Source organism: Elephantulus edwardii, unplaced genomic scaffold, assembly GCF_000299155.1.
Source record: "Elephantulus edwardii isolate Elephantulus edwardi_28Jun2011 unplaced genomic scaffold, EleEdw1.0 scaffold00289, whole genome shotgun sequence".
Lineage (NCBI taxonomy): Eukaryota > Metazoa > Chordata > Mammalia > Macroscelidea > Macroscelididae > Elephantulus > Elephantulus edwardii.
The window spans coordinates 1,926,503-1,946,203 of NW_006400039.1; the positions used below are offsets into that span (position 1 = coordinate 1,926,503).

The 19,701-nt window shown below is 63.1% G+C and overlaps 3 protein-coding genes across 3 annotated transcripts; all 3 read right to left on the minus strand.

Moving 5' to 3' along the window:
* Positions 1-1,040: 1,040 nt before the first annotated feature.
* On the minus strand, positions 1,041-2,158 carry FUT7 (fucosyltransferase 7 (alpha (1,3) fucosyltransferase)). The gene is made up of 2 exons (XM_006900654.1): positions 2,153-2,158; positions 1,041-2,057 (listed from the first exon to the last, which is right to left on the minus strand). Exons 1-2 carry the CDS (start codon positions 2,156-2,158, stop codon positions 1,041-1,043), a joined length of 1,023 nt encoding a protein of 340 aa, XP_006900716.1.
* Positions 2,159-6,498: 4,340 nt separating this feature from the next.
* NPDC1 (neural proliferation, differentiation and control, 1) lies at positions 6,499-11,259 on the minus strand. Its single transcript, XM_006900655.1, has 9 exons — positions 11,148-11,259; positions 8,612-8,758; positions 7,668-7,796; positions 7,411-7,581; positions 7,262-7,328; positions 7,092-7,173; positions 6,931-7,010; positions 6,661-6,757; positions 6,499-6,591 (listed from the first exon to the last, which is right to left on the minus strand). The coding sequence occupies exons 1-9, from the start codon at positions 11,257-11,259 to the stop codon at positions 6,499-6,501; spliced, it is 978 nt and encodes a 325-aa protein (XP_006900717.1).
* A 1,765-nt stretch (positions 11,260-13,024) lies between these two features.
* Positions 13,025-18,258, minus strand: ENTPD2 (ectonucleoside triphosphate diphosphohydrolase 2). The gene is made up of 9 exons (XM_006900656.1): positions 18,142-18,258; positions 16,693-16,810; positions 16,031-16,181; positions 15,718-15,877; positions 15,408-15,640; positions 14,851-15,097; positions 14,245-14,364; positions 13,312-13,443; positions 13,025-13,228 (listed from the first exon to the last, which is right to left on the minus strand). The coding sequence occupies exons 1-9, from the start codon at positions 18,256-18,258 to the stop codon at positions 13,025-13,027; spliced, it is 1,482 nt and encodes a 493-aa protein (XP_006900718.1).
* Positions 18,259-19,701: the final 1,443 nt, after the last annotated feature.

The window sequence follows — 19,701 nt, forward strand, 5'->3', positions numbered from 1 at the left end:
GCAGGAAATGACTGGCAGCCTTAATACAAACCACTGCCACTGGGGGAGGGGAGGGACTGATGCCACCAACCACGGCTTCCTGCCTTAACGGCTATACCCCCCAGCCCACCTGGGGCAGGGACAGCTCCAGTGCCCACACTGCCCTCAGTAAGAGTCCTGCCCTACCTGGAACATGGTCTGTGGGGTCTAAAGGGTGCCCTTACTTCTGCCAGCATCACTCTGGGGACACCATGACCCTTGGACTCTGTCGCCTAGACCATAGTAAGGGAGCCCTGACCAGACACTGTCCCTTGCTGCCTCCCTCACTGTCCTCCTGCCCCGACTCACAAGAAGGCAGAGGAAGACATCAAGTCACAGCCAGGCCCAGGGCCTCCTGGCAGGGCCTGTGGCCCTGGGCCCCTTTGACCCAAGCTGGGCTCCCCTGTGCCAGGAGCTGACTGCCTAACTCATCCCTTGTGTGCTGTTAGGGACTGAGAAGTGCTCTGTGGGCACGGGACAGGGTGGAGGAGGGAGCAATGGGAAGCCGAGGAGAGGGGGCTGGTGGCAGGGCCACACGCCTAGGGGTTTGAGCAAGGGCAGCGGGGGCATTCTGCACAGACTGGACACAGCCGACTTCAATGTTTCCACTTTACTGGTTCAGTCCCTGCCCACAGGACGCAGTGGCCATTTACCCCTGCCCCAAGCCCACACATGACCGTGCAGGGTGGCCGCTGTGGACAGGGCCTGGTGCTCACCTCACTGGACCAGGGCATCTGAACTTTGTCCCCCCACAGCCCACAGGCCGCCAGTTCTAAGGCACTGCCTTGGGTCATTCTCCCTTCCCCACCCATGACAGCCAGGGACACCACTCAAAATTCTCAGAGGACAGTGCAGTGTTGTGCCAGGCCCAACGCCATCCGCCTGCTCTCACCTCCCCCCTCTACAGATGCCTGTCCAGCGCCACCAGACTCCTCCTCCAGGCAGCTTCCGCAGCGCAGTGTGCCGTGACCCCCCTCCCTCCCGGCCTCTGACCCCAGGCACCCCTCGCCAGGCTCCTGAGCTCAGACCTGGAACCAGCCCTCCAGGTCCTCATAGACCTGGCCACGCGGCAGGTGAGGGTAGCGGGTGCAGATGGAGCAGAAGCGCTCGGTCCAGTCGCTCAGCAGGTGCACGCGCAGCCTCTCCCGCCAGGCAAAGAAGCGCTGGTAGCAGCTCTCGTTCATGCCAGCCAGGAAGCCGGCCAGCTCGCGGGCCGAGCCAAAGTCGTCCACATGCACGAAGGCATCTGCGGGCACGAAGGCCTCATAATTGACCCGCGGGGGCCCCAGCACCACAGGCACAACACCGGCCGCCAACGCGTTGCGCCAGAACTTCTCAGTGATATAGTCACGGTGCTGGGAGTTCTCGAAGGCCAGGTAGAAGCGGTAGCGGGCCACGGTGGGCAGCAGGCAGCCTGGGCAGAGCGGCCGCCGGGTGGCACGGCCAAACACATCCACATGCAGGTGAGGGGCCAGCTGCCGGTAGAGCCGCACCCGCCGCTGCCGTTCCTGGAAGTTGCTGACCACCCAGATGGCCACCCTTCTCTTGGGGGGCGGTGGTGAAGGCAGAGGCCCCGTGTGGGGCTCCAGGCGGCCATAGGGCACGAAGATGTCCGAGTCGCGACGGTAGCTCAGCACCCAGTTGAAGATGCCACGCAAGCGGCTGAGGCCGCGCGTGTGACTGGGGGACTCCATGGAGGCCCAGACCCAGGGCTGGCCATGCGGCCGCCTGTCCAGGGGCAGGTGGGCCCGGCGCATCTGCAGCTCCCGGTGATGGAAGACCACCACGTCGGCGCTGGTCAGCAGGCTGCGGTTGGTGCTCAGGCGGCAGTGGGCGGCACCGAAGAGGGCACAGCTGCTACTATGCAGTTCTGGGGGCCTCTCAGCAAAGGGCCAGTGCCAGATGAGGATGGTGAGTGTGGGCTGGGGCTCTGGGCTCCCACCACGAGCCGGCCAGGGGGGCCACAGGATCCAGAGGGCCGAGAGCAGAGCTGTCCCCACCATGCCCCACCAAGCCCGCATCCTCCACCCGGCCAGCACCTGTGGCAGGGAAAGGGGGAGAAGCTGTCACCCCAGGGTGGGTCCATGTGCACCACCAAGCCTCAGCCCACTCCTCCCCCCGCCAAGGCACTCACAGGCATCGCATCACCGCCCCCCAGCCGGCCTTCCCAAACCAGTCACCTCAGAAGTCAGCACCAGGCTGCAACACCAGAAATCACAGCTGTGCCCACGCGCTGAGCAAGCGCTGAGAGGCGAAGGGGCCACCTTCCCGCCGCCTGCTGCCCCGCCCTGTGGGCTGGAGGCGGGAAGCCGCTGGCATCACCACCTCCCAGCCCCGACTCTGGCTGCTGGACCCCTGAGGACCCATGTGGATCTCCCCCAAGGCAGGTGCAAGGCCACGCTCATCAGGGAAGCAGCCTCGGGAACACTCCAAGAGAGCTGGTGCTGCCTCAGCACCCACCATGGCCTCACCCCTTCCCTGCTCACCTCGGCCACTTTCCTCGTGTGCAGATGTCCGGTCCTTGCCTCTACTGCCCACGCTAGGTTCTTCTGAGTCTCCCCTAGGAGCACCACCCTCACCCTGCACTCCTAGAAAGGGCCTCGCACCCCAGTCTCCACACAGGACACACGCCAGAAGACAGATGGACACCAGGTCCCAGTGGGGGCCACACTGTTCTGAAGGTACTGCCTCAGGCTGACCCAGGTCCTGGCCAGGCTTCCCACTGCTTCGGCCAGCAGGGGGCTCAATACTGCTCTGGGGTCTCAGGGTCACTTCCTCTGGCCCACAGGGGCCTGGGCAAGGTGGGGGCTTTCCAGGCGGGGACGGGAAGGAGTCAGTTTGTCCCTGACGCAGGCGGGCAGGGGGCTGGCGCCCAATCAGGAAGAGGAAGGACCTGAAGTCCAGCTTCCCTCCCCCACTTCTCCTTTGGTCCCTCAGGGCTGGAAGCAGGCTGGGGGTCTGTAGGACCACCCTCTGAGCAGCTGCACATCAGGCCCCCGCTCTGGTTGCACCCTCTCACATGAGAGGACGCCAGCAGCGGCCCCCACTCCACGGGATCTCCCCCACCGTGCGGCCTGGAGGCCCCAGACCAGGTCCCAGGAAGGTGGAGCTGCGGGCCAGATCACCATCAGCAAGCCCTCTCACGCTCTGCCCTGCCCTGGCCACTGACCGACTCATGTTGCCGGCCACCATGAGCACAGCAGGGTCTGGGGAGCGGGCAGTGCACACTCAGGTATGGAGGGGAGGCTGGGAGAGAGAAGGGTGGTCACCTGGGGGCAGGGAGGTCAGTGGAGCAGAACCCACCCGAGTTGTCCGAGCCCCTCCCCACAGAGGGCCCTGGCTCAGGGAGTGTCCAAAGGGGTGGCTGGGTTCACCACATATCACTTCCTAGGAGAGTACCCCCAGGGGGGCCACACCCCCACTTTGAGCCTTTGCAGCCCTCACCTCTTCCCCAGTGTGGGCGGGGCGGGTGCAGGAAGGACAAGATCCTACTGCAGCCGCCTGGGACCTGGCCATCCTTCCTGTTTTCGATGCCAGTTGGCAGGGCCTTGCCACAGGCCCCACCCGTACCCACAGGCTCCTCACCACGTCCTGGCTCTACTACCAGTTTAGTGACACGCCGGTCTCTAGGTCCTGGAAACCCCATAGTGGGAAATGAGGGGTTTGAAGGCCAGAAGTGGATCAGAGTGAGGACGGAGTGAGACTGCACAAGCCAAAGGCAGAGATGGGACTCCCCCGCCCCCTCAGCCCCCCAGGTCCCCAGCTGCAGGTGTGGCTACACTCAGAGACTATGAGTGTTGCAGGGCAGTGAGGCTGTTTGGCCCTGTGGTCACAGCGTCCCCTGTCCAGCACCTCTATTCCCCTGCATGGCGCCCCCTGTCCCCCACATGGCACCAACAAAGAGGCTTGGGCACAGGAGGCCCAGTGCAGACAGGGTCAGGCCACCGGGCTACGGCCGCACGCCTGGCAGAGGTGGTGAGGGTGCTCTGTGCCACTCGGGGAGTATCCAGGCCCCCCGCTGGCTGTGCCCAAAGCCAGTGGCCTGCTTTGCTGGAGGCAGCAGAGATGGGAGCCTTAGAGAGGTGAGGTGGGGGGGACTGGCACGCTGCTGGACTGACCTGGGGTGGGAGTGGTGCACAGTGGAGCAGTAAGGCCATAGTACTGGGCCCTGAAGGGATGTGGGGGTGAGGGCAGCACAGGAGCAGTGCCAGGAGCCACATGGCAGAGCAGGCCCTTGACTCAGTGACAGCAGACACAGACACCCCTGTCCTGGACAGAACCACACAGCCCAAAAGCTGGCCCAGCTCCCTCTTCTCACTTCCAGCCCACTGCAGTTCAGATCATACCTCTTCGGGGCTGGGGGACCCTTCTGTGCCTCACTGCTGGCTACTGGGGGTCTGACTTAGACCTCTCTGCTCCCGGTGGGGGGCGCCTTTGAAGCCAGGATGAGGGGAGGGTAGTGTGAAGTGCTGTGGGGGTTGTATCCTGGGGGTGATCTCACTTCTTAGGGATTTGTTGAGGGAACAAGGCACACACTGTCGAAGGGTCTCACCCAGGTCTGTGGCTTCTTTGAGTGGGTGCCCCAAGCTGAGAGACCTGCTTAGTAGTGGCCCCAGGGTCTCTCCCTGAGGGGGGGGGTCCCTCCCGGTAGGGTCTGGAGTGGGGCCAATGGTTGCCTCTGACCATACAGCAGTGAAAGACACAAGGTTGCAGGTAGTAGAATAGTGGTGACACAAGGGCAGGGACTGGTTACATCTTCAGAGCACCCCAACTTTTGGCTTGGTGTTCCTCCACACATGGGAGCTGACGGAAGCTGGGGAGTGGGGATCTGGTTAGCCTGGGGGCTGGGCAGCTACACCTCATGAGGATTTCAGACCACTGCCCCCCCTTCCCAGATGTAGCCCCCAGCTCCTCCTCTCATTGCAGCGCCTTGGGGAGTGGGTACCAAGTCTTAGCAGCAGGTCTGGGACCCTTGCAGGTGGCGAAGACAAGGTCAGCCCTCAACACCCAGGTCAGATCAGTAAGGTGCTACCCAAGTGTGGGTGCCTAGGCTGAGAGCTAAAATATGGCAAACTCTACCCTTGGGGGACCCCAGGTACCTGTCCAGGGGGTTTAGCTGAGGTCAGCAGGGACCTTGGGGACCTCAGATGACATGACATGCTGAGGACCAGCAGGACTGGAGCACACCCTGGTTCTGAGGACAGGCGGAGCTGCCAGTATGCGCCAAAGCTACAATCGTCCCAACCCAGAGCAACTCTGCCAGGTGTCCGTCCAGCTGTACGCTTTTGTAGGAGATGTCTCCTGAGGGGATCTGAACTGTTAACCTTCAGTTTAGTAACCTGGCATGTTAGACCCCCATACCAGAAGCCACCTTCCAATCTTTCTCAGGGTGGAGCCAGCTGGAATGGCTGTGAACCAGAAGTCTCAAGTGTCCAGTGCAGCCTGGCAGTCAAGGTGCATGTGTGCGTACCACAGGAGGGACCAGGGTTCTACTCAAGTGCCTTGCGGCCTGAGCCAGGCGTTCCCCTCTCTGCTCGTCTTTGTAGAGGACAGCGTGACTCTGCCCTCTGCTGGGAGACATGGGCTGCTGGGCCTGTAGTCTGCACTGGCTCCTGGTTTGGCCTCTGCCCTTTGTCCTTACCAGGCCTTGTGCCTCCTCTCAGCTTCCAAAGGTTGAACCTGTGTAGCGTGGGGCCGCGCAGCTGCAGGACCAAAAGACCCTTTCAACCTCTTCTTTGTCTGAGACCTCACCAGCTGCTCTGGCCACCTGTGCACAGCCAGCATCTTAGTCCCTCTACCTGGCAGACCCTGACCGCCCGCAGGAGTCCAGCTCTGTGGCAAACCCATGCATTCCAAGCCCTGTTCCTGCTGTCCCCTCCAGGGCATGGGGAGGTGTGGGGGTGCAGGGGGAGAGCAGCGTTGCACTCCCTACCATACAGGACAAGGCTCCAGGGGACCCGTGGGCTCAGCTGGCCTGGTCGTGGTCCTGCCCTGTCCCTTGGCACTTGAAGGTTGCACACAAGTAGGTCTGCACAGATAGAGAATGGGTGGCCTTGGAACTCCCTAGCCCTGTGTGAGGGTATTCTTCAGACTGGACAGATGCTGTGGGAGGTCCCTGCCCCTCACTGTCCACCCACAAGGTCTCCCAATGGGAGAACGAACTGTCTAGCACTCCAGGAAGTGACACACAGCTCTTGGGTTTGAAATGGGCTTTATAATCAGCTTTTGTCTACAAAAGACCCAACCCAGACTGGAATGTGGTCTTGAGGGCTCTCACTGCCCTGCCGGGGCAGCCTGGGTCCGGGTCCTGAGCAGAGAAGTACAGCTGAGGGCAGAGGTGTCCCCTGCACCGGGCCAGATATGTGGCCAGTGACCCCTCACTCAAAGGAGAGCATGGGGCACGGCCTTGTGTGTTCTTTCCGCTGGAAATTCTGGGACCGTTCCCCACCCCACGGCTGTGGGTGGTCATCACGCCCTGGATCACTGCAGCGGGGGTGGTGAGCAGGAGACCAGCGGGGGTGCAGGCAGCGCAGAGTCATGGAACAGTGGGTTCCGCACTTCCATCTCCCCAGTCTGCAGAAGCAGGGTGTCAGGCAAGCAAGTGGGACCTCACCCCACCTCCACCCACCCAGTGGCGCTCACCGGTGCCAGGCCCGGGCACTCGTATACTGTGAAGTCTCCATCTTCATTCTCCTCATCCGAGGGGGCTGAGTCCAGGTCCTTGGGTGGTTCTTTATGCCTGGACAAGGGCAGGAGAGGAGGAGTGGGGTCTCTGCCTGGGGTGCCTCCCCAAGATCCGTCTGGCCAGCACGGGAAGTACCGGGCGCACTGTGGCCCCGGGGTGTACGGCCAGGTGCTGGCGCACTACCTAAGGCCCTGAGTTGGGCAGCTGGTGAGTCTAGGGCCACTCACCGCTCCAGGCAGAGCATCTGCTGCCTCTGGTGCTGATAGTGGTACATTTCGGCGCTGTGTGCCAGCCTCTGGTCGCCAGGCTGCGGACAAGCGGGCAGGTTACATGGCTGTGGGCGAGGCGAAGGTGGGAGGAAGGGGCAGGAGGGGGCGGGGTGACACACCGAGATCCGGGGTGCAGCGGGGGAGCAAGGCCCCTTCTGCGAGTAGTCGGTCTTCCGGCTCAGGTGAATTTCTCGCTGCAGCCTGCGGGATGGGACGGGTTGACCAGGTGGGACAGACGCTGTGAGACCACAGTGTTTGCCCTATGTGCCCACTGCCCATATTCGCTCACCTGCACCAGCAGAGGGCAGCCATGGTGAGGGCGGTCATGCCAGCCAGCGAGCAGGCCACGATCAGCACTGCGGGGACAGGGGCAATGAGGGGACCTGAGGACACCAGGTCTCAGTGGTGTCTCACTGGGCTCCACCCACCAGGACTCACCGAGGATGAGGCCATCCCCACGCCTGCTGTGGGGCTCCAGGGGGGACACGTGTACAGGTCCCTCTGACACTGGGACACCCAGGGAGGTGTGGGGTGAGGGCGAAGGGGCTCCACGGAGGAAGGGGAGGCCCAGCCCCTGTCCTTGGCCCCGCTCAGAGAGCCCCAGAACGGCTGCTATGGAGAGAGAGGAGACAGGTTAGAAAGAGTACAGACCAACGTCTCGGGCTGAGGGTGAGCTGGGAAAGGCCACATCTCACCAGGCTCCAGGGACTGTGGGGCTGCGGCCTGGGGCTGGTCCTGGAAGGTGTGTCCTGCCTCCTGCCGAGCTAGCTCCTGGGCTAGGATGTCGATCTCATCTTCCAGTCTGGCCTGCAAGGAGCCTCCCCCTAGGGGCCCAGGGGCCATCAGGCTGGGTGGCCTCCCAGGACTGAGGGGACACATCTAGGAAGCAGCCCCTAGGCCTGGGGCCAGCTCTTGCCAGAGACCTGGTACCAGCCTACAGCCCTCACCCAGTTACCATGGTGACGGTGTGGGTCGTACAAGAACAGCAGCATCCCTTCCCAGGGAAGATGGGGGCAGGGCAGGAGAGAAGGGGCTGAGGAGATGCCCTCTCCCTGATCCTTTATCCATGAGGAACAGGTCCTCATAAGGAACCCCTCTCCCTACCCCCTAAACAGGCACGCAGGGTCCCCACTCTGGAACATCTCTGGCCCAGAGGTCAATGACTCCCAGAAGTAAGTCCAGCCACCTGGGCTCCAGCTCGGCTCACCCCATCCCTAGGCTGTTGAGGCGGTAGGCACCACATGCTGTAGCCAAAGGGCCCATAGCCTAGAGAGAGGCTCCTGGACAACCAGGGAACAGAGACAGTGACCGTGGGGCTGCTGGACGGCACGCCATCCGTGCACTCGGCCCAGAGTGCAGACTCCAGCTCAGGGCGACACTGCCCAGGGCTCAGCAGCTACTCTCCCATGCTTGTCACCCAGCGGACAGGGAGAGGTGCCCCAGGGGGCATCCATGCAGCCTGGGACCCTCCCACCTCCGCAGCATCCCCACCCTTCCCACTGGAAACCTGTTGCCCTAGGAGGGCAAGAGATTTGAGATCCTCTGCTGCATTGAGCACCCCTACGCAGGGGCCTGGGGTTCATCTTCACAGCCCTGAGTGCTGGCCAGAGGCAGCTGGGCTTCGGGAGGGGCAGTGTACCTGGGGGCCGGCGTGTCCTGGGCACGCAGAGTCCTTGCTGATCCTCCTGGAAGGGCTGAAGGCAGGGCCCGCAGACGTGTGCGCCTGGAGGGCACCGTGTCCGTCTCCGCAGGGCACAGTCCAGGCTCCCCGGGCAGACGGCTGCATCTAGGAAGAGGCAGGGCAGACAGGTCACAGCCCTGCAAGGGTTTCCTGTGTGGAAACCAGGTCCAGCCTGGCTGCAGCCATTGTTGTGGGTGGCCCTTCCGCCCAGCTGCTGATAGAACCAGGAAGACAAACAATCCTGACTTATCAGGACTGCCGGTCCCGCCCATTCCCTGGAGCCCACCTCCCAGGCCTGTCCAGCTGCTGCTCTGCTGACTGTCCTGGGCTCCTCTGTACCGGGCAGCAGCCCCAAGTACCCCGTACCCTCCTGCAGCCTGAGAGCCTAGTGCGTGGGGCCTGGGAACAGCAAAGGATGTTGGGCACCCCATACCTCTACCATGGCATCGGGCTTACCAAGTCCTCACCACTCCATCCTACAACCCTTGAGGCCTGAGAGCTGCAGGTCCCCTCTCTGGCTTGTTCTCACAGAACAAAGACCCCCAGAGGCTAAGGAGATGTAGAACGGGACTGCCAGAGCTTCCCACTTTGAGGAGGGGGCCCAAACTGTGGTGACGGGGCCATGGCCCCAGTGTGCTGGAAGCACACAGGCTGATGGACAACCTCCCTCTGGACTCTTCAGCACATCCAACCGTTCAGCTCTGGGCCTGCCACAGTGGACTCTCGACCAACTGGTTTCCAGAGACGGTGCTGCAAATGGGGGTACCTCAGTATTTTAAAGGTGAACCCGCCTTGATACAGGGGGTGTGCAGTGCCCCCACCTCATTTCTCTGCCCCCCCTTGATGCAGAAAGTTCTGGGAGTCTGGCTTCCTGATGTCCCAGCATGAACCAGAGCAGCGGACAGGAGGGCCGTGAAACCGCTGAGGCTGGGGGTACCTCTCAGAGTTCCTAGCGCTGCCCCTACGCCCACTACAGGCCCAGGGTGACGTGGACAATGAGGGAACTCTGGCGTCCTCCAGACCTTGGCTGCTCCATTTGGTTTCCTTGGTAACCTGACACCCTGGCTTAGGCTGTAGGCATCCCTTCGGGAGAAGTGCAGCCCCCACAGCCAGTGGGGGTGCAGGCATCCTCATCCACCACCACTGGCATCAAGCACCAGAGTCTGGTTGGCGCCTGGGGCTGGTTAAACAGTAACCTTGAGCCCGCAGGTCCGTCTGGACACCACCCACTGGCTAGGCACCCAGGGAGCAGGGCTACCCCTGCCCCGGCACAGATAATCAATCCAGAACCCAGCAGGCTGAGAGCAGGGGCCCAATGCACAAACTAGGTTGGGGTTCTGGACACCGTCCTCCTAACTCTCTGGCCCTGGATATCGGCCGTGGGTTTACTCAGAAAAGCAGCCCTTTTAGCCTACTGGGGTGGAGAAGGCGGGTCCAGGAGCAACAGCAGCTGGAAGAGGCTGGCATCCCATCCCTTGTTGTGGGTAGACACTGGCTCCACAGCTGTGCAGGCTCTGGGCAGCACCACCATCACTGCCTGGAGCTGAGCTTAGCAACTAACAGGCTGTGCGAGCTGGTGGCCCCCTCTGGCCAGTCTCCGCAGTAACTATTCAACCACCCTCAGCCTGGTCATTCCGACTTCTCACCAAGAGGCACTGGCTTCATCAGAGGCTCACAAGCAAAACTAGATGGGCCAGGCTAGCCACCCAGCTCCACCACACACCAACCACTGAACTCTGTGTCTCAGCTCCCTTATCTATGAAATGGGCTGATAACAGCATCTGTCCAGAAAGGCTGTCAGAACTGAGTGATGGCAGGGGAAGGGTCTGGCCCCGGAATCAGCGCAATGGACCTTTCTTGTTAGAATCCCCTGGGCGGTGAGTGCTGTCTCCCGCTCTCCTTAAGGGAGGGGTGCTTCTGGCGCAGAGCCAAGTCCCGCAGCCCTCCCCTGTTCCACGCCTCAGCGCCCATTTGGGAGGCAGGAAAGGCCTTTGGGAGCCGGCACTCCAGTCTTCGGAATCTACTCTGGTGGGTCCTGCTCTATGCTGGGATGTCAGAGAAAGGTCTGAGGCTAGAAGCACACAGCACCCCCACAGGAGCCAAAACAAGACCCTACCGCTGTATCAGCTGTTAATTAAGAGCCCAAGAACCTTGCAAGCCCGCCATGCCAGCAAAGCGAGGTTGGTGCGCAGCACTCCCTCACGCCTGGGCAGACCTGGGCAGCCAGGTCGGCGGACATCAGGCCAGACGCGCCCACGCTGAGACACAGGCGCGCGGGGCAGAGTCGGCGGCCCAGGGAACCAGAGCCTAGGGGCACACGCAGCCGCGGGGGCAGAGGCCTCGAGACGCAGGGACAAAGACAAGCGCCCGAGGTGAGGTTCGCCGCTTGCCGCACCCCGGCCGAGGCGGGGCCCGCAGGCTGTCAGGGAGCGGGGGCGCGGGGCGGCGGCTCCCGGCGACGGAGGGCCCAGAGCCGCGCGGCGCGCTCGCTCACCCGGGCGGCCAGCGGCAGTCCCGCGCAGGGCCGCACCGAGGATGAATCCCGAGAGCAGCAGTCGCAGCAGCCGCAGGTGCGGCGGAGAGGGAGGAGGGACGGGCGTCGCCATCCTTCAGCGACGTCTCCGGGGCAGCATGGCACCGCGCGGCCCGGGACTGGGTGGGGGATCCAGGAGCCGCGTCGGAGGAGGCGAAGGAGGAAACGGAGGCGTCGGCGGCGAAGGAACAGCCGCGGCCGAGGCGCTGACGCTGCGGCAAAGGACCTGGGATGGAGGCGCGGCGGGCCTGGAGCGCGCACGGGCAGTGCGCTTGCGCGCTCGGCGGCGGGGGCGGGACTGCGCCTCCAGGCTGCGCCCCTTCCTTCTCCCCCCGCCTCTCCGCGACCCGGAGCCAGGTCTCCCTTCCCCGCGGCTCCGGGTCTCGGGGTGTCCGGACCCAGCCGGCTGGGCCGCCGGGACCTTCTGGGAGCCACAGTTCGGCTTGGGGCCGGCAGGACGTGGGAGTTCTCGTGATGCACGCTCTCCCTGCCTCCCTGTCGAGCTACACCCGCCCTTCCTCCTGCTTGGATCCGTGGAACATCGAGACACACAGGCGCAGGTGCACAGGGAGGCAGAGTGCATGCAAAGATGCCCCAGGTCGCTGAGATTCAGGGAAAGGCACCCCACGCCGCAGCGAAACGCGCCCTGACGGCTGTGCTCAGGCGGCCACCAGGGGGCAAGAATGACCTGGAGAGCCGACGAGCGGCAGCTGGGAGCTGTCCAAGGTGGTCACACGGGGACCCCCAACAGGCTGGCCCCAGGCGTCCTAGGCGTCGTGGCGCGCGCCTATGAGCCCACTCACACCCCACCGACTGTCCATGGAAGCGGACCCCACTGCACCCGGCAGGCAGCCTGCCCTTGCCCCACATCACTGAAGAACAAGGATGAGAAGCTCCGCCCACGCTTCGTCTCAGCTCTCCGGGCCCGAGCCCAACAAGGACGCCCCCTCCTCCTTGGGTCACCGACCAGACGGAAATGGTGTCTGCGCTCACTTCCCAGAAAGGACAGCAGCAGCCAAGACCACGCCTTCCGCCGTGCTAGAGAGGGGGCTGCAGGAACGGTCCCTTCCGGCTGAGCCCGGGTCTCCCGAGGAGATCCGCAGGCGGATGCTGTGTCCATGACGACCATGGCTCCTTGTCAGGGCAGCCCCTCCCGCCCTCCTGCTCCGCTCCCCACATCAACGCCTACGGGCAGCCACCCGCTAAGCTGAGGCCCCACCCCCTTGAGGGTCCCTGAGGCCAGCTCCAGGCCAGGGTTAGCTCATCCATCCGGAGTAGGCGAGGGGCCAGCAAGACAGGCAGCAGTGTCAGGCCACCACGAAGGTCCTGGGAGTGGGGTCAACACGCCTCAGCTTTGAGTCCACAGAGGACAACGAGGTCGGTACACTAGGGCGAACTAGCACAGCTGGGAGAGTGGAGAGGGCCCCTAGTTCACTGGAACGACTGGAGAGGTAGGGTTGAGCCTGTAGGAACTACGCAGCTGGGGGGCGGAGCCCCAACAAAAGGCCCCACCCCACAAACATGGTACACCACTTTAGGAAAAAAAAATGTATTACAAAATTTTTACAAGTAGATGCTGGGCTGACTCCCAGCGGAGAAGCGCTGACGTTCCCCAAGTAAAGCGAGGGGGTGCCTTATTTGCAGAATTAAAGTTCCCTGGACATCAGTCAGAGGCTGAGGACACCGCAGACAGGGACAAGTGGCCGCAGACCTCCACCCTCAGAAAGATTGGCTGCCTTGAGACGAAGCCACAGCCTGGAGGGTGAGGAGGTGCCAGAGGAGGCGGGCTGGGGGGGGGGGGCAGAGATGGCGGGTCGGGGACAGATTCTCGCACGTCCCTAGTGGACACTGGATGACTTGGTGGTGCGTGCCCGGCGCAGCAGCAGTACGAGCGCGGCCAGAAGCAGGGCGGAGAACAGCAGCAGGAGGGCCACCCAGGAACCGAACTCGGAACTCTTGCGCAGCCTCGGCGGGTCGGCCGGGATCATGTTGGTCAGGTTCAGCATGTAGCCGAGCGCCCAGCCCACCGCGGTGTCCCGCGCCTGCAGAAGCGCCCAGGCTACAGTGTCCGCGGTCGGCAGTCCCGCCCCTCCAGCCCAGGCGCCGACCTGTCACCTGCGCCCACCTTCTTCTGGAAGGTCACGCCGCTGAAAGTGTGCTCATCAAAGTGGTAGCCATGGCTCAGCAGCTGGTGCACGAACATGGCCCCTGCGCAGTAATCGGTCAGGTGGGACCGATTCTGCGCCCGCCCCTGCAACTGGAGAGTGGGCGCTATGGTGAAGCCCAGCCTAGCACCCAGACAGTGCAGGGATTCTGGCCTCAGTGGCTGGCAGCTTGCAGCCCCCTCCCGGCACATGCAAATAACACAAGGCTGGAGACCAAGCCAATATCCATCAAAAGAAGTGAGACTGAGCCTTGGCAAGGAAGACTGAGGCCTGACTGGCCAGAGCCTTGGATCATTCCTATCAGGTGACAGGTGACTCCTGGGAACCTAGTAGCCAGGGCTGACTAAGCAAGACTGCAGCAGCCTCGGATGAGGCCCTGGACAGGACAGGATCCCCCCTCCACCACCTGACTGCATGACTCCCTCCTGCTCAGCTCTGGCTCAGACAGGTGAGCCATCTGCACCTGCCCTGCCCAGAGCCAAGCCCTCTGACAAACGGGCACCTTCTCCGGAAACCTGGGGTCGCTTCCTTGGCCTTGAAGCATCTCCCCCTCCCCCCGCAGAAGCTCAGCAAACACTCCACTTCCTGCCAGGCCACCACCTTTTTTGCCTATGGGTTCTCTCCCAGCACCCTCCTCTCAGCCTGTCCTCTTCATGCACCTCCACCTGGGGGCTTACCCTACGTCCACCACATCCTGGCTCAAACCTAGGAGAAGCTTCCACAGCTCCATGGTTACCTGGCTCACATCCTCCTCCCCCACGGCCCTCTCTTCAGATCCCTCCTCCCTCCATGGTGCTCTGGCCCCCATGACACTCTCCCCCCAGATCTCTCCTTTTCCCACAGCCCACTGAGGCTTCTGAGTGGCTGGACAGCTCCCTGCAGTGTAGCCTCACCTCCTTCCAGTCCTGGTTACAGATGACCACCGTGGCCTCCTCCAGCTGCTTCAGGGTTGTAATGGGAGTCCTCATAACCATCTTTAAGAAGTCCGTGATGTGGAAGAAAGCTGAGAAGGCCTGCGAGGGAGGAGGGTGGCCCCAGATGCTTCAGGGCACCTCTCGCCCATCCACCCTGACCTCAATAAAGCTGCTAGCTATGTTCTCAGGAGGAGCTCTGGCAGCTTAGGGATAAGTAGTTGTTTTGCCAATCCAAAGGCAGACAGTTTGAATCCTCAAGCTGCTCTGTGAGAGAAAGGTGGGCATTTTTCCTTCTGTTTTTCCAGCCTCTGAAAACCCACTGGAGGGGTCAGCTATGGGTCAGTTCCAACTCAATGGCATAAGATAAAAACAGTAGGACCAGGGAGGTGGTCACAGCAGTCCCAGGCACTTCAGGGCATCTCTCCCCTTCCAGTTCCCTCCTCCCCTGGCACCACCCCCCATCTTCCTCCTCCCTTCCCATCCACTAGCACCGTGACAGGGTCTTGGCTATGGAGCCAGGGAGGCAAGCATAGTGGGCAGTACCAGGCCCTTCGGGCCACCCTTTCCCCCACTGCCTGGACTTACGATAAACTCTCCCGTGACAGGTGGCTGGAAGATACCATTGAAGGAGCAGCGGGAGAAGTGGCAGGAAGAGAAGTTAAAGAGGCCAGCGACAAGGTTTCGGCAGAGGACAGGGTTACTGCCGCCCTGAATGCTGACGCTGGCGCTGTTGTTAAAGCTCTGGGGCCTCTGGGCTGCTGTGCACGGGGACCCGTACACGTCCTGGAGGCGCACCTCGGTGACGTAGCCCCTTGGCCAGCAGGGGTGGATGCTAGGGGTGGTCTGGGATGGGAAGAGTGCAGGTGGTCTCACCCTCTTCAAAGCACTGCCCACCTTCAAACCCCAGGAGGGTCCCCCCAGAAGGAGCTGGGCAAATGTCACACAAATCCTGTGCTGAGATGCCACCTCTGTGCTCATGAACTAGCCATAGCTCCCTACTGCCTTCTGAACAAAGGTCGAAACCTCAAGCTGTGCACTCTCGCCCCTCTGGATCCAGCCCGGCACCCACAGGCCTACCTGCCCCCACGCGGGGCTCCCTAGAGCGCCCAGCTCTGCAGCCGGAGGGAGCAGGAAGGGAGGACTGCACCTGGAGGACTCTGGCCAGCAGCCTCCAGAGGACCTGGTTGAGGCCATAGCAGAGGAAGCTCTGGGTGTAGACGTGGTAACGCTGGCCGTAGAGCTGCAGCTGAACCGAATTGGCTGGATCTTCCACTGTTCTGTCAGTCTCAAAGGTGATCTGAGTGGAGGCACCTCCCAGGTCCATGGCCCCCAGAGTCACCTTCCCAGGATGTAGCCACTGGCCCACCCAGTTGTACTGTGGGACAGGAAGATGAGTCAGCCGACTGAGTGGATGCCCACAGCCTGCAGCTCGAGGCCCCTCTCCTAACCCACCTTGATGAAGTTCTCCAGCAGGTAGTTGACAGTCACCCAGCCGAACACCCCCTCGTCCTGGCCTGAGAGGATGTGGGCTCCACGGAAGTCGAAGGGGTATTTTCTCAGCGTCTGTCTCACTGCCGCCAGCACCTTGGCTGAGGCCTGGGGACTGGTCAGCCTGTGGGAAGGGACACTGAGCTGCCACCTCTGCAAGTGGCCCTAGTCCCGTGCTGGATGCGCTGCTCTGCCCAGCTGAGGGACCCCAGCCAGGCAGCTGGGGGTGCGCAAAGCCGCGCTGCCAGGCTGCCTGGTGGGGGCTGGGCACACTCACTCCAGCAGCCGCATGCCCGCTGTGGCTCCCAGGTACAAGGGCGTGCCTGTGTGTCTCTCCTTAGGCACGTCCCGAAGGGCCTGCTCCAAGCACTGCAACAGGCTCAGGCCAGCTCCAGGGGGGTTGTCTGCGAAGCTGGAGATGCCTCCCCCTAGAGGGACAGAGACGGGCCATGTCTATGAGGCTGGGCGGGAGTCTTGGGCTCCCAAACCAAGTGCCATCTGAGTCATACCTTCACTGCTTAAATCTTCTAAGACACTAGTTCAAAGACAAAGGGTTCAGGTGCACCCAGGGCCTCTGAGGCTGCCGCCTGCCCAGTGGGTGTGGGTCCAGGTGCCAGGACAAAGCCTGGGCCAGCCCTGAGCCTGAGAGATCTCAACCTGCCTGCAGGCTCCTCCAGGCTGGGTTCCGGAAGGAGAGAGTGGTCTGGTCACAGGGGACAGGCCAAACCTTGCAGCCTGGACTCTCAGTGTACCAGTGGTCCGCAGCCCCTCTCTTGCCCTGGGGCTCAAATGCGCCTTCTGGGATTTGGGTTTGATCTTGGCAATGAGCAAAAGGGCCTGGGCTCCGAGGTCTACCAGGTTGAGCCCTGGAGGCCCCAGAGGCTCCACCAGAAGTGAGTGTCTGGGGGGAGGGCAGGCACTGGTCTCGGGGACCCTTACCTTTCACATCACAGTGACTGTGCTGACCCACGATGCCAGTGTCATTCTCCTTGTCTGCTGGCCACTTGTAGACAAACATGGACGTGTGCGAAGAGCCAGCATCTAGGACAATGCCATACTGGGGGCCAGGGCAGGCAGGTGAGCCATGGGGGCCCAGGGCTCCTCAGGCTCCTGCCTCCACCCCACCCTGAGGAAGCAGAAACTTCAGATCGAAATTCCCTCTTCACAGAGGTGCAAACTGAGGCTCGAAGAAGAAGAGACACGAAGGAACCTCCCAGACACAGCTCGGCGCTGGGGAGCATGGAGAGTAGCTGGCGGAAGCCAGAGCACAGGAGTGTCCTGGGGGCCAGCCTGACTACAGCTTTCCCAAATGGCAACGCGACGGGGTCCTCCCAAGGGACGTCAGGGCCATACTTGGAGCACTGTCCGGGCCACCCCTGGTGGTGGGAGCTGGGCGCGGAACGGGGTGTTCATGGGGAGCCCCAGCCGAGGATCTTCCTGCCCTATGTTGAGCTTTGACCTCAGCCCAACTCTCAGATGCGGAAGCTCTCTAAGAGACAGAGCCTGGGAGGCCGGGTGTGAGCAGCCAGCGCCTCTGTTTTGGCCTGAAGTTGCCTCTCCCAGGGCCTCCGAACAGAGATGGGTCAGGGGTGTGAGGCCCGAGTGGGGGCAGCGTTGGCCACAGCCTCTCACAGCCCCGCCAAGCCGGTACCCTTCTCACCGAGCCTTCGCGCGGCACCTGCCCCCTGGGCCAGAATTCCACTGAGAACATCGGGGCCGAGACCACGCCCTCCTGACTCTGGCGCCAATTCAAGCCTGGGAGAAAGGGCCTCCCCGGGGTCCGCAGAGCCCGCCGGGCAGCAGCCCCATGTCCAGCGCCCAGTCCTGCACACGGCTGAGCGCAGCTGCGGAAGCTCGGACCCCTCCTCCGCCCACACCCGGCCCACTCCTCCAGCGGCCCGTGGAAGTCGGGTAAGGGACTCAAGGGATCCAACCATCTCCTGGGCGCTGGGCCGGGGTGGGGGGGGCCAGACCCCAAGTGAGCCCCCATCCCCTCGGGTGGGCCCAGGCCCCCCCTGCGCTGTCTCAGCTTCGGGGTCGCTAACCACGTGCCTGTTAGGGCCCATCTGGGGTCCGAAGGGTGCGCTCCCGGGCGGCGACAGTTCGGGGCTCCCAGCTGGACTGCGGCCAGGGTTTTGGGGCCCGCAGCGCCGCTCAGCTGTCTCGGGCGCCCGCGGGAGACAGCCTCTCTCCCCGCCCCGCACCGAGCTCCGCCGCGGGAGCCGGGACCGGGAGTTCCCGGGACTTGGGCCTCCCGCCCAGGACGCTTGAAAGCATCTCCGCTGCGCGCTGCCCTGCGGCCCCCGGTGGGAGCGCAGCGCGGGGCTCGCAGGCCGCCGGCGGGCACGGTCCCCTGTCGAGCGACGCGCGCGGGGCCCATGCACGCACCTTGAGGCCCGGCGGCTCCCGCACGTCCCGGGTGTGGATACAGAGCAGTAGCAGGCCCACGAGACCTGCCGCGGTCAGCAGCAGCAGCGGCAGGAGCGACAGCGCCTTCTGGGCCATGAGGAGCGCGCGGGACCTCGAGGCCGGGTGACAGCTGGAGGCGAGGTGCCGGGAGGCCTCGGCGGCCCGCGGAGTTTGTTCCTTCGGCTGGAGGCTCCTCCCGCCGGCGGCCAGGCCCCGCCCCCGGCCGTCTCTCCGCGTCCCCCGCAGCCGGCCCAGGCCCGGAGCCAGCAAACCAGGTGTGGGACACGACCCGCTGAGTCATGGCCCAAACCTCCCAGGGCCCAGCGCCCGCTCTCCTTCACCTGGAACCTCGTCCCCTCACCTGCTCCTCTGACCCCATGTTTCCTGCCAGTGTCTGCCAGAGCAGGGATCCCAGGCTCCTCCATGGGGCTGGGGCGCAGCATTTAGCCTGGAGGCAGGGATTGACTGCTGCCTGGAGGAGGAGAAAGGGCGGAGCAGCAGGGGCAAGTGGGCTGGTTCAAGCATCGGCTCACCCAGGTCAGATCCTGAGAGGACCGGCGGCCACGTGGAATCTGGACTGGGGACTAAGGAGGAGTGAGGGCTAGGGGCCACGCACTTAGCCCTGAGACCCCACTTCCTCCCTGCCCTGAGCTGCACGGTAGGAATGGGGAGGTGGCTGCACTGCTTAAGGCACAGGTACACCGAGATGAGCCCCCCACCCCCAGATACCCCGAGCTCAGAGCCCCCCAGGTGTGGACTGGGCTGCCCTCGCCAGACAGTTTCTGGGTAGGGACCACCACTACAGTACAGGGCCTGCAAGTTTGGAGGACACTTCAGGGTGCCCACTGTGGTCAGAGGCCATGACTAAGGAGACCTCAAATGAGTAGAGAGCAGGGGAGGGTGAGAAGGCCAGGCCAAGAACATCAGAGGCTGAGGTGCCCAGCCCAGGTCTCTTGATGCTCCTGCAGGGCCATAGGGCCTCAACTGGCCCCATCCTCCACACATCTGCCTTCTGCTTTGGTCCCAGACAGGCCTTGCATGCCACCAAGTGCCCCGCACCCCGCCTATGTGGTAAGATGAAAATTCCAGCACAAAGGATTCGCCATCAGGAAGCCATGTGGCAAGACCACCAGGGAGTGGCACCGCTGGGGTGGGAGCATGAGTGCAGAAAGGGCCTTTGATGGGGACCACAGCTCAGGCCACACCCGGGCGCCTGCACCCGCCAGAGACAATGGGCCTGGGACTGCTGCCCGGGTTGAGGGTCTGGTGTCAGAATCCGAGAAAAGGAGTCTTTCTTCCAGCTGGGCCTGCAGCAGGGGTAGGAGACCCAAGTGATCCTGTCTTCTAGCTCGTGAGAGCCCAGCGTGAAGCTGAGGGTGGTGGGAGCGGCTGTGTGTGCGCATATGTGTGTGTGTGTGTATGTGTGGCCAGGCGTGACTGCGCTGGGCGAACCCAGTTCCCGTCAGCAGTCCCCCCTACCCCAGGGCCCTTCCATGGGAAGCAGGAAGCACGCAAGAGAACAGGCCCCAGTCAGGGTGG

Excerpts from the sequence above, each read along its gene's own strand:
- NPDC1 (XM_006900655.1), bottom strand. The coding sequence starts at position 11,259 with ATGGCGACGCCCGTCCCTCCTCCCTCTCCGCCGCACCTGCGGCTGCTG. Across the intron at positions 7,582-7,667 it reads CCCACAGTCCCTGGAGCCTG|CCGTTCTGGGGCTCTCTGAG; the intron begins GTGAGATGTGGC and ends TCTCCATAGCAG. Across the intron at positions 7,329-7,410 it reads TGGGGATGGCCTCATCCTCG|TGCTGATCGTGGCCTGCTCG; the intron begins GTGAGTCCTGGT and ends CTGTCCCCGCAG.
- ENTPD2 (XM_006900656.1), bottom strand. The coding sequence starts at position 18,258 with ATGGCCCAGAAGGCGCTGTCGCTCCTGCCGCTGCTGCTGCTGACCGCG. Across the intron at positions 15,878-16,030 it reads GCGGGCATGCGGCTGCTGGA|GCTGACCAGTCCCCAGGCCT; the intron begins GTGAGTGTGCCC and ends CCCTTCCCACAG. Across the intron at positions 13,229-13,311 it reads GCGTGACCTTCCAGAAGAAG|GCGCGGGACACCGCGGTGGG; the intron begins GTGGGCGCAGGT and ends GCGCTTCTGCAG.